The sequence below is a fragment of the Psittacula echo genome (assembly GCF_963264785.1).
Source record: "Psittacula echo genome assembly, chromosome: 13".
Taxonomy (NCBI): Eukaryota; Metazoa; Chordata; class Aves; order Psittaciformes; family Psittacidae; genus Psittacula; species Psittacula echo.
The window spans coordinates 13185267-13198214 of record NC_137749.1 but is presented as its reverse complement, the minus strand read 5'-3'; the positions used below and the strand labels follow the sequence as shown (position 1 = coordinate 13198214).

The 12948-nt window shown below is 43.1% G+C and overlaps 2 protein-coding genes across 3 annotated transcripts in view; one reads left to right on the top strand and one right to left on the bottom strand.

Annotated features, from left to right (window-relative positions):
• The window catches only part of RNFT2 (ring finger protein, transmembrane 2), a 30151-nt gene extending 23834 nt beyond the window's left edge, over positions 1-6317 (bottom strand). The window contains exons 1-3 of the mRNA XM_080628400.1: positions 6266-6317; positions 5337-5523; positions 2703-3187 (exon numbers count right to left, since the gene is read on the bottom strand). Coding sequence (XP_080484526.1) covers positions 2703-2785 — 83 coding nt within the window. The 5' untranslated portion in view covers positions 2786-3187; positions 5337-5523; positions 6266-6317. The remainder of the gene's footprint in view (positions 1-2702; positions 3188-5336; positions 5524-6265) is intronic.
• Positions 6318-6370: 53 nt separating this feature from the next.
• SPRING1 (SREBF pathway regulator in golgi 1) lies at positions 6371-12511 on the top strand. Of its 2 annotated transcripts, none has more exons than XM_080628872.1 (5): positions 6371-6666; positions 7101-7257; positions 8423-8574; positions 9081-9194; positions 10194-12511. In XM_080628872.1, exons 1-5 carry the CDS (start codon positions 6556-6558, stop codon positions 10275-10277), a joined length of 618 nt encoding a protein of 205 aa, XP_080484998.1. In that variant the 5' UTR covers positions 6371-6555; the 3' UTR covers positions 10278-12511. The 2 variants fall into 2 exon arrangements, with proteins under 2 accessions (XP_080484998.1, XP_080484999.1); XM_080628873.1 differs by having other exon boundaries at positions 9044-9194.
• Positions 12512-12948: the final 437 nt, after the last annotated feature.

The following is a 12948-nucleotide window of genomic DNA, read 5'->3' as shown; positions in this document are numbered from 1 at the left end:
GGTTTGGGTTGGAAAGGACCTTAAGATCATCCAGTTCCAAATCGCTGCCAAAGGCAGGGACACCTCAGTCTAGACCATGTCACCCAAGGCTCTGTCCAACCTGTCCGTGAACACTGCCAGGGATGGAGTATTTACCACTTCTCTGAGCAACCTGTGCCAGGGCCTCACCACCCTCACAGTAAAGAACTTCTTCCTTATATCTAACCTGAACTCCTCCTAAGTTCATCTAAGGAATAGAGTTCCCAGATACTCCTTTTACTTTTGGAGGAACCAAAGAAATAACACATCTGATACCAAAATCTTCTATAATGATCTTAATTTTTCATGCAAAAGGTACAAAGCCCCATGTAAACTGACACAGCACAACCAAGACAGGTCACATTAATCAAGCTAACTCAAAGAAATGGCCTATCCCCCAAATCTTCTGATTTTATTGAGGGATGATCACTACTTGCCCACTGATGAGTAACACCAACAAGACACAGAGTCAGCTGGGGAAGAGAAACATTGAGACCTGCTTGTGTGTCCCTGACCCAACAAGTATTTTAAGTGAAGGACATGCTCTTGGGTCAAGAGAACTTGTTTTATTTTTATATTCTTGGCAAATTGGACATGGATGTACCCAAATTACTGAGCACTGGACAGAATTCGATCTGGCACTGATTCTTTCCTGAGCTTGTTGGATTATAGCCAGATTCCCAAGAGAGGCTTAAATATCTTCATCCTAACGCCAGAAGAAAATAGGCTTTCTTCACCTGAACTCAGTGGTACTGAAATGAATACACGTGAAGTTTATATCACAGGGAACAATACAGGTAACCATAGAACAATCACTAGGCAGACGGCAAACACCTCTCTAACTTGCAAAAGGAGAGGAAAGGATAAATAAAGCTCAGCAAGAGGCAAAGCCTACAAATAAGGCATGTTGCAGAGCTTCAGTCTCTCTTGATTTTAGTCCTGGGAGATCTCTAACTTAGAAATAGTGGTCCCAAGCTGAGATAGCACATGCAGGGCCCTTAGCCCTCTCTCTCCCATGGGTTCCAAAGCCTCCCTAGGCATCTTACAGGGCACAGAGCACTGCCTTTCACCTCACTCTGGAGATTGTTTCAAACCTCTCTGGACATTCCTCCCACTAAGTAAACTCCTAATAAGGCTTTTTATAGTGACACCCCATTCCCAGTGTCTCTCCACAGGCTCCAGCAAGGAATCAAGTCAACAAGACATCACACACCTCATTTTGGTTTAAAATATTCCTCAATCAGACCTTGGATTTTACACCTAACATTACAATTGAGGGATGTATACACAAGACAGGGACACAATGTGATAGGACTTATGTCTGGGAACATAACAAGTTGGGTGGGACCCTGTGTCACAGATAAAGACACAATTGTTGTTTGGAACAATACTTCCAGGATACATGACTCCACTTTCAACAGGAAACAATTCATCAGGGGCATATTTAAAAAGAAATAAACAAGGATGAAATAGTGAATCTGTTGAAGTTAAGAGAAGTGAAGACCAGTGGCAACACCCTTTCATTCGACAGTTAGGAAACCTCCAGCTTATGGTACTGACAAGATGCATTTACCTTGTTAAGAAACAGAAGCATTTATAAAAACCAATTGAGATTACTCTGCTTTTCCTTTGCACTCAGCAATAGACACCTATCCTGAATATATCTGAACCATTCAAACAATCCTGAAGCGCCTTACAAGTTTGCACAGACTCAGAAAGCTCTATGTTACAGATGAGAGGGCCCATACAACCTTATGCGCCTCTCAAGCCCCAGCCTTGCCTGCTGACATAAAACCCACAGCCTGCACTGAGGCTTGGGCAGCATCATGCTGAAAAAGTTGAAGATGGCTTTCTTTTCCCCTGAAATTCAGAATGGGGACTAGAAGTGGTCATGACATCAAGCTTCACCTCTACTTGCAAAGCCAGTATGAAATACTCATCTTTCACTTAAAATCTAAGCTCAGCCAGAGCAACGAAATTCATTAGTTCCATCTTTGTCTTAGAGCAATTAGATTAGTTTCTTCTCAGAAAAAAAAACCAAAACCAAACTAGAAGTCAAGCTCTAACCCTGGGAAAGCACAAGGGAATATTTAGTACCAGAACAATAACAGTGGCAAGCCTCCCTTGCTGATATTATAATTACAGAAGTGGATTAGAGGTATTTGTATTCTACTCCTAAATATTCATATACACGAAGCTAGATACAGATTCTGGGATGATGTAAAGGATCACCCACGTTCTTTATAAAATACTAAGTCATAGTAGCTGGGAGTTACAGAACAGCAGACTTTTAAAATACCTTAATAACAGTATAAAAAGCCTCTGTTTACACAGATGGATCTTTTTGGATTGATAGCACTCAGGATCCCCACAGGACCATGCCATGAATCACTGTTCTAGTGCCCCCAAACATCCTGCCTATGCTAAGCCAACTGCCTCCATATGTGCCTCACTGCACCATGAAATCTGAAACACTGCAGGTGGTAGCAGTCAATAAGTGAAATGTAGGAGAAAAGTGAATCTGTCTCTAAACTCAAGCAGAAAGCCTGGCCACACTACATGCACAGGACATATATGCTTTCCTTAATTTTGAGCTTTCATTCTCTAAACCACAGCATACATTTAAATCAGAACATTTCTCTCTGGAGAGGAAAATGAACGGAAAAAGGAGGAAAAAGATATACCTTTCAGGAGGAACGTTGTCAGTGTTGCTGCTATGCCGTCTCTGCATTTTCCTCAAAACCTTAAAGCACAGCACACTCAACATTAATGTTGGAGGTCAACAGATCCCAGCGTGACTCCTAACAAAGGCCCACAGAGTCAAACGGTTGTGAGACCCATTCAGCTAGTGACATGGCTGGCATAAATCATTGGCTTCTCTGAAAGGCACCTCAAGCTCACATTTGTTTCTTAGCACACTTGCAAAGGAACAGCATTCAACTGGCAAATGGAAGCACATACAGAGGTCTCCAAGCAGGGCAGGAACTAGTCACATCCCCTTCTGCAGCCCATGGCAGTCATCAGAAGGAGTGTGCAGGTTTGTGACGAGATGTTCTGATAGAGAACTTGAGGACAACAGAGAAGCTCTTGATGTGACATGGAAACAATTCCACTCTGGAAGTGAAATCTCTTCTTCCTCTTCTGAAGAAACTTGCTTTGTAAGGCAAAACTGAGAGGGAGGGAAAAAAGAAAACATATAAACATTTTAAAGGAAAAAATACAGTCAGGTCAGGACAACATTGTTTCAAATAAGCAACCCATTCCTTTTAAACCACAGAAATGCCATTAGCAAACTCTGCACAATGGTCATAAGTAATATGCACATATGCAAAAGTTCACATGTTCCTGCTCCATTCATTCTGGAACTGTCAGCATAAAGTAAGGCCTGGAGTGGGAAATCAAAAGGCATTGGAATTGTATTAACTTCAGAAACTTTTTCTAGAACAAGGAGAGAAGTTCTTCATTTTGTTACCTCAATCTCTGCTTTCAAGTGTCTAATTTTAAGGGAACAACCTCAAACACATTCCACCTTTTAAAACTAAAGTTAATTCAAAAGCAAAGAACACAGAATCGTCATCAAGGCACAGCACAGAGTAACTGGCAAATACTTAGACTGCTTAATATTATATTAGTTACACAAAACCTAAGGAATGGGCTGGTTTTGCAAGTGATTTGTCCAGACTTACACAGGCATTTCATTGAAGATTGAGAGAGACATCCTTTAAACACTGAAGTTTGATCCCACACAGCCCCAGACTACAATAGCTACTGAATAAAATGTAAAAGGCTCTAAATACTTCTGAATATCAAAAGTTGTGACATTACTTATTTCATACTGCATGACTATATGTAAATAAACATATAGCCATATATCTGTATTCTGAAAAGGCACAATGGCTCTGAGAACATTTCCTACCTGTCTGTAAGCAGAGCTATGGAAGCTGAGACACAGAAAACACAGAATATTTATTTCTGGCCCCCTATCTTCACACCCCCCCCCCATATTTTCACCTTTTCATTCATATTCTTTACTTTCAGTGACCCACTAGCCCATGGAAAATTGCATTAAATTCCATTTTCATGCTTTGACAAAGCCCAAACCATGCAGCTCACAGCTGATAAAGAGACAGTTGTGCTCACCATGTACACCTGCAATAAAAGCATATGGAGTTTGTCCAGCCCTGAAGATAAGCTACAAATCAGTGACAGAAGAAAGTGTATTTCAGTTAAATGACAGAAGTAACTGCATCAAAGTTGTAAAAAGATGAAGATAAAAATGTTAACATTTACAAAAAAGAGAAAGACTCTTGGTTTGTAACATCCAGTCTTGCAGAAACCCATGAATGAAGTGGGTGGAACTGAGACAACAGTGGATTTGATTCATCACTGACAGAGAACACAGAGGTTTTAATATAAGCTGCCAACTTTGCACATCCCCTTGACAGTTAATACAAATACACAGCCCTATATAAATAACATTCTGCATCATCATATGTCACAGGAAAAAGACAGCTTTCAACACATTTTAGGGAAAGGACACCCTAAGTTACCGACACTGTCCTTACTACAGATTTTGAACTCCCAGCAGTTTTTTAATCTCTAGCTGTATGCTTCAATTCGTGTTGTGTTTTCAGGACCAAAATTCATTCTTTAAGGATCTGTTTTATACAGTAAAAGCATACATTAAAGATTTTCTTTTCTCCAGATTTTTCAAAGCTGCATTTGTAGTAACAAGACTTACTACTGCCTTCCCTGGGGTAATTGCTATTTACTCCTAGCCTGACAGTATCTCTGTCAACTTAATATATAATATTATCCCTTTTTAACCAAAATGGTAATTAAGACATGATGAAAAGGCCAAGCCAGGCTGACCCATGCAGGCAGAGCTGTCCTACCTGTGAACAACTTTGGGGTCACTGCTTATAAAGAAATCTGTCCATCTTCTTGTGCTATATGACAAGAGTTAGAGTCAGTGTGGAGATACCTCTGCAACCTGGAAAATCCTCCACTCTCTTCTAGGCCATCAGAAGTCTACCAGACTGTAATGTGGGGTGAAATCATGTTCCCAAATGATGTCTCTCTCTCTATGGAGAAACAAATCTTTTGGCATCGGCCATTAAGGGGACAGTGACATGAATGCCAAGTGCTGAAGACTCAGGACTTCATGAGATGTATTTGTTCTGCCCAGAGACCTACAGATTTAAGAGGATTTAAACAGACTTTGTTCCAAAAGGCACTCGGCTTCTATACCAACTGCTCCTGCCTTTCCTGGATTAGGGGTTTTCATCTTGCAACACTTGAACATCTTTTAACAGTACCTGCAGTACAGGTTTAACCAGAGGTGCAAGGTGTCACGATGGGAGAGAGGGAAGCTCAAGAGGATGCAGACATCTCACGCATGGAGTGCGTCAGATAATCCAAGATGGTCCAAATTTCAAAGTCATCACAGTCCTTCAAGCTGGGTGATTGTAAGGCACCTGACCACAGTGCTCAAAACAGGCGCATCTGTAAGAACCACATGCATAGAGTCATTTTCGCCATAGCAGAGTGAGTTTCACCTCTCCATCTCCTTGGGAAAGACAGAGAGAAGCAGGAACCCCTGGTGCTTCAACTACAACAAGGCCATTTCCCTCTGAGATCGGGACCTGCAGCCCTGCTCACCGCACAGACACCCCCTGGGTGCCTGCTGGGCTTTCCTCTGCCTTCATTGTGTATAACACACGCTCACTCATGTCCATGTGTGTAATCATAGACTAGTTTGGGTTGGAAAGGACCTTAAGATAACCCAGTTCCAACCCCCTGCCACAGGCAGGGACACCTTCCACTAGAGCAGCTTGCTCCAATCCCGTGTCCAACCTGGCCTTGAACACTGCCAGGGATGGGGCAGCCACAGCTTCCCTGGGCACCCTGTGCCTCGCCACCCTCACCGTAAAGAACTTTTTCCTTATATATAACCTGAATCTCCCGTTTAAGGTTAAACCTATTACCCTTATCACTGCAATCCCTGATGGAGAACATTATATATATACACAGACATACAAATATAGGTTTACAAATGCAATAACATACATACATATATATATATATGTACACACAGAGAAAGGCATAGGCAAGGCCTTTTTTTTTCCAGTTCGGTGGGGTAAGGAGATTCCCGCTGGAGTTTATAGCTAAATGCCCACCGGGGCCGGGAACAGCCGGGCCTAGAGACCAGCACACCCATCCCAGGAGGCCGCAGCCCCGTACCTACCCGTGCTGGCCGCGGTGCCGGCACCGCCCTCGCCCGGCGCGGCCGCCCCCCCTCAGCGTACGCACATCCGCGGCTTCCGCCTACCCCGCCCCGCGGCTGGCGGAAGCGGCTGGGCCTCGCTTCCCGGGAGGGAGGCAGCGCACGCAGTGGCTCGGCACGGCTCGGCTCTCTGCCGGAGCCGGTGATGCCGGTCCTGGATCAGCGCTGCCCCCGCCGTTCCTCTCCGTCCCTGCGGCGGGCGAGCGCGGCGGCGGGGGGCTGAAGGTCCAGCCCGCGGCCTGCCCGCCGCTATGGTGCCCTGGGGAGCGGTGCTGTGGCGGCGGCTGCTGAGGAAGCGCTGGGTCCTTGGCGTCGTCTTCGGGCTATCCCTCGTCTACTTCCTCTCCAGCACCTTCAAGCAGGTCAGTGCCCGCCCCGGAGTCCTCTCCCGCCGGTGGGATTCTGCCCCGGCCCGCTGCGGGCGGGTAAAACATCCCTGTCCCGGAGTAACTCTTGTTCCTCAGGTGCGGAACTTGCAGAAGAGGAGTATGTGTACCTAGGGTTATGTAATAGAACACGTGCTGCTTTTCTGGTGGCAGTGACTGAATCCAGCTGTGTTAGCTGAGCCTTTGGTGAACCTGTATCGCCCAGTTTTACTGGATTGTGCTGCTTTCTGTCATGCAAAAAGTAACCTACTGCAAGTAGTATGTTACTTATGCCACTGACACTGTAGTTTCCTGTTCTGCAGAGTTTAATGCCACTAGACATTTCTAACTGTGGGAAAAGCACATTGATTGGAATGGCAGAAGGAATTGTATGTTTGGACGTCTGTCTGCATTACTGTCTTTCCTTGCAGGAAGAGAGGATGATGAGAGATCGGAATCTCCTCCAAGTGCAGGAACACGAGCAGCCGATCATGTGGAAGGTGAAGTTCAGTTCGGGAAACAGCAGTCAGCTGAGTAACCAGTGCAGGAATTCTGTGCAGGGGAAGCTCCTCATTACAGATGAACTGGGTATACTTGATACTAAGAATTTATTCTGCATATTGCAGTGTTCAGTGCTGCTTTGTCTGTCCAATTGTTGATGGCCCTTTCAAGTAGCAATTGCTCCTTCTTGAGACATTTGTACTGCATCATTTCAGCTGCTGGTTCTATCCACAGACTGGATTCATGTTGCTGGTTTGACTGTGCAGCAGGTGTGGGTCCAAGGGGCTCAGCATGCCATGGGTGCAGCTCTGCTGGTCCCAGACCCACCTCAGTTTCAAAGCATTCCAGTTACCTCTGCACAGAACTTACACATTGAGACTTGTTCACTTTAGCGTGGTTGCCTGCAGAACTGTTTGTAGCTCCCTGTTCATTTCCACAGTCAGCTATATTAAGGAGGGTAATAGGGGAAACCTGACTGTCTTTGCTTTGGAGGGAGCTCAGTCACAGTTAAGGAGCTCATCTGACCCTTGTAAACCCAAGCACCTTAGCCACTTGTTCTCTTTCCTGCCCAGTGAGCTTGCTGGTCAGGCACCAGAGCTTTCTCAACCAGAAATCAAGGCTGTAGAAAACCAGCCTCATCTTGTGTGATTTGCATTGATTTAAATTTAGCACCACCTCAGTTATACTTACTGCCAATTCACTGAGGTCTCTAACATCACAGACAGCTCTCACAGTCTAACACTGGTAGTACAGTTCCTGTAAGGACATATGCTGTGGTTCTAAACTAGTAAGGATTCTGATGAATAATTGCCTATTACAGCTGTCCTGTGTGGATAAATCTAAGTCTCTTCATACTGAACTAAACGGAGTTATCTCGACATAGGCCAGTTGAAAGAACATATCATAGTTTTTTTCCAGTACAGTCATCACCAATCACCTTTTCCAATCACACCAATGAATCATGATAAAAAGAAATCTGAGCTTGCATGTTCTGCATTTAAATACTTAAAATGTACATACAACGTGTTAGGTACGTAGCAGTTGTGCCTATTATTTCACAACCAGGCTGTTGTGAAACTCGTCCCTGTGTCTGAGTGTTATTGCTAGTTAGGACTTGAGTCAAATTGAGGGCGATCATAATCTACTAAATGATAAATAAACCTCCTCTCAAGTAATGTGATTACTATAAATTTCTATAGAGCATACAAAGGGGTACGTCTTGCCAGTTGTTACTACTACTTTTGTTTTTCAGGCTACATCTGTGAGAGGAAGGACCTACTGGTAAATGGCTGTTGTAATGTCAATGTGCCCAGTACGAAGCTGTACAGCTGTGAGAGCTGCCTTCCCAACGGCTGCTGCAGTGTCTATGAGTACTGTGTTTCCTGTTGCCTGCAGCCCAGCAAGGTGCAGAGATGTTCTCCTGCTTTTCAGGTGTTCTCAGCTGCTTGGGTTCCTCTGTGGCTTAAAGTGCTTGTTTGTGAGGGACTTTTTCCTTAGAGGGGACAGTTCCTTTTCTCAGAAGGATGAGGAAAACCTGCATATGGCAAGCTATAAATAAAGCTTTAAAAAAAGTTCATCCTTCCCACCACTGAGAGGAAATATTGGGAGCCTTGCAAGATGTTTCAGCTCCAGGGGGATTGTGTTTGTTGGAGGGAATTGATTGCAGAAAAGCTATTCCAGACAGTATTAGTTTTGCAATTGGTACTCCCCTGTGTTCTGTTAGCTCCTCTAGACTTGCTTCCTACTGATGGTTCTGTGATGTGTTAACCTTTCAGTGCTTGCTAGAAGTTCTAAGTGGAGTTGCTTACTATTCCTCTGAGACTTGAGCTGTGTAGGTTAAGATGGGCTTTGGTTACTCCTTGTTGAAATACAGTTTTTTGTTTTGTTGCCTTTTTTGCTGACCACTTCAGCAACATCTTCTGGAACGTTTCTTGAACCGGGCAGCTATTGCTTTCCAAAACCTCTTCATGGCAGTGGAAGATCACTTTGAGCTGTGTCTGGCAAAATGTAGGACTTCATCACAGGTAAGACACAAATACATGTCCAGTGCTCAAAAATGGAAAAATACCCTTTGAAAATGGGGCTTACTCCTGTGACTGGCTGGTCAGTTGTGCTTGTGTGCACACGGGCACTTTCATAAACGCTGAAGCTATGGCTTGAGAGCTAATGTGAGGTAATATCCTTTGATTTGTAAGGTGAAATACAGTAAATGAAGGGCAAAGAGCATATTCAGAGCAGAGTGAGTTGCGCTCTCTTTAGAAAAGAGGTACTTAACTGAAAAGAGACTAGCTGAGTTCAGTGACTAGTGAAGATCTTGGATGAGTTCTGGGGAAGCTCTCATAAGGATGAGAGCAGTGAGAATTGTTCCCAGTAGCTAAAGGATGCTATATACTTTATGGTACAGTTCTAGACTTACCATACACTGACAATCATCTGCACAGGAACTCAAAAAGTATGTTTTAATTTTAGTTTATTTTTAAGAACAGATGAACTTCTGTTACCTGTGGGGTTTTATTGGAGGCTTTGGTCTAAGCAGGCACTCAGCTCAGCTGGAGATGTCATACAGATTGAGTATTTAGTGTATTAATAGGGATGGATTGCAAACAAAGGACATAGTTCCAAATTTCTCCAAAGTTGTTGTATTTTTATCCATAATATCTGAACTCTAGCTTTGTCAAGAAAAAATGCACGCATCTCAAACAGCAACTGTATTAAGTCTTGCTTGCTTAGGACATTTGAAAATACTGTCGAAGGATATTTAATACTGTCTAAGTATATTTTAATCGTGAAGCTGTTCCCAAGTGCTTGGGTAGCCTTCTGAAAAGGAAGTTCTGGGTGTGGTTTAACATTAAAGCACTGTAATAAAGAACCTGTCTTTTACATGTTAGGAGTGCAGTGTTGTTTGACTCCAGATAACTGTACTGTGTAGGATGCGTATAAATGCTCTGGGTCTGCCCTCAGTGAAGGGTTGTGTTGTTTCAGTATTTATGTTCTGATAAAGCTTCTCCTCCTCTTCCCGACAGAGCGTGCAACATGAGAACACCTACAGAGATCCAATTGCAAAATACTGCTATGGTGAATATCCCCCAGAGCTTCTGCCTGTTTGAAAGCTGCATGATCTATGCAACAAAGGGGAGGAACTGGAGACTAGAATCCAAAAGAGCAAGACAACGGCTCTTGCTTTACAGAAGCCTCAGTGTAAATGGCTAATGTTTTTTCTGGGGATAAATCCAGGGGTGTACAGTGTAAGCAAGGGACTCCAGGATTGAATCTTGTTTTCTTTAGTTTGTTATGCACCTGCTTTAGGTACTAGTATTGTACTAGTGCTATTTTTGAATACTTCCTGTACATTTTAGAATGCACAGAGTCAATCCAGGCCATAAAACATCATGAGAAAAATACCTAATGTAGCTTTGCAGCTGGACATGGAGGTTCAGTTGTGTATCTGCAGTCCAGAGGCTTCCCAGCGTGACAGTAATAATGGGAGGATTTTTGCTTTAGAGAGTAAAGCATGTTTGTTGTGCTTCTCTCTCTGGAGCATTCCTTGACCTGCATCGTGTACACTACATATGTAATTATGAATTATTTATTCATTTTCTATGGATTACTAGCTGAAAGTATTGATGCTTTGCATAGCTAGTTGTTGATGCCTTTCAGTCCCTGTTTTATTATGTCAGGTAGAAAGGTTATTTTAGATCCTGGATAAAATTGTCTTTTTCCCTCCTTAGTCTAAAGGAATTGTATTGGGATTTGTCACTAGAGTGGTTATGTTCCTCTTAGTGAGTTTAAAGTATTAAGAACTCCAATGGAGTTGTTACTCTGTCAAAGTCCCATAGCACGAGAGAAGAGCAGGGATCTGCCTAGGGTGGGATGTTTATTGTCTTTAAACATTTTCCTTGTTACTCTGCAACAGTTTCCTCAAAGAGGAGTCTTACTTTTGTAAACAGCTCTCTGCTAATCCACTTGCTGACAGGGAGCACTGAAGATTTGTCTGCTTGAACTTGTTCAGGCCTTGGTAGTTTAAATGTACTTCACTCCTGGTTGTGCAGGAGGCAAAAGGGTGGAGTTCTAGGATTTCAGTTTAATGATGTCCTTGTGCATGGAGTAATTGGAATGTCAGAACATGGAGCAAGCCCTCCTCTGAGGACAACTGTGTTGCATGAGTTCAGTTAAATAGCAGTGATGGCTTTGATTTGCTGTTTGACGTGTTTGCTACTCTGGGATTTCAGTCTGATCAGAATGGCCCTAGAACGGGTGGTTCTCTCACAATCTCTCCTAGCTCTCTACGGTTGCAGTTGAAACTGTCTCCCTCTTAAGGGAACACAGAGAAGATGAGTAGAGAGCCTGTAAAATGCTGACTAAATTTGTGCTCCCCCTGCAAGTCACTGCAAAGTCCAACTGCCAGACAAAATTGGGCTGTTCTTTTCTATATGCAGAGCCTCATTTCTTTTGTTTTCACCCTATCTCCTCTGTGATTTTCACTTTGTGGCTGTGTGTTTGTTTAAACTGGTAGTTCGCATTCCCTAACTGAAATAAAACAATATACAGAAGCTTAAACCAAACGAACCCAAACCAAACACACACACAAGCCCCCAAAAAAATCGAACAAAAAACCAAACACAGTGGTGCAAAAAGATCTGTAGAATAATATTGCAAGTACATAAGATACAAACAAGTAGTGTTACAGCCATCTGATAAAAATCTACTTGCATTGTTTTCTTTGTTCTTTCCCAGAAGTAATCAAGTGAGATAATGGTTCCATCAGCAGATTCTCTTGAAAATCTTGTTTTTCCAAAAGCTTAAAAGCTTTAGCATTAGCAGTTTATCCAGCTGAAACTATCTCCCCTTGGCTGCCACCCTATGGCAACTTGCTGCAGCAGACACGATACGGTGTGAAGATGCAGTGTGAAATGCTGTCTTCAGAGGGTAGCAGAGGTTACTTCTCTTCAGTGTTAAACATTCTTCACCCCTGTTCCAGCACTTCCTAACTGTTTTCCTCAGGGAAGGCCATCAGGTTGGTCTATTCTATTATTCCTGCTGAGATGTATCACAGCACTTCATGTTTTTGCACGACTACTAATGAGATCAAGATACTGACTGCTTGTTCTTGCTTTCTTTTCCAACTTGGTATTAATTCCTTAGCAGGTGATACCACTGCTTGAAGCAGTAATTGTAATAAATCATAAGAACCAACCTAATTCAGATGTTAGTGGGAATTCCTGCCCTAGAAAAACAGGATGTGATCAGAAGTGTATTGTGATCATTGTTCATTCAATGGAACAGAAACTGCATCTTCCCTCCCTGGTTGTTGAGCTGTTCAACTAGTGTCTGTTATATGTTGAATCATTAAAAATGTATCTGTGTTTCCAGACTACTGTCTGTTCTCACATCTTTCCTTGAACTAAAAGGCAACTGTACCAAACTGCAAGTCTGAAGAATGCAGTGGAGCAGAGAGGGCCACTAACTTGAATATGTGTAATAAAGACAAGCAAGTAGATGCAAAGAGGAAATCTGTTTCATTTCAATCTAAGGAAAGAGCACGCTTCTCTCAATGGTGCACAGAAAGATCTGGCCCTTTGCAAAAGTGGATCAAGCAGGGAAAGGAACACAAATGATTGCTTCATGTTGTGAAGATAGGGTGGGAAATGTCAAATCTGTGCTGCCTGGTAAGACTTCTGAGTGGTTTAAGTGATGTCCATCCCTCTTGAAAAAAGGCCTGGTGATTTTGTGGTTGTCAGATAAGAGATTCAGGTTGTTGACTTGGTTTGGCAGCAGATT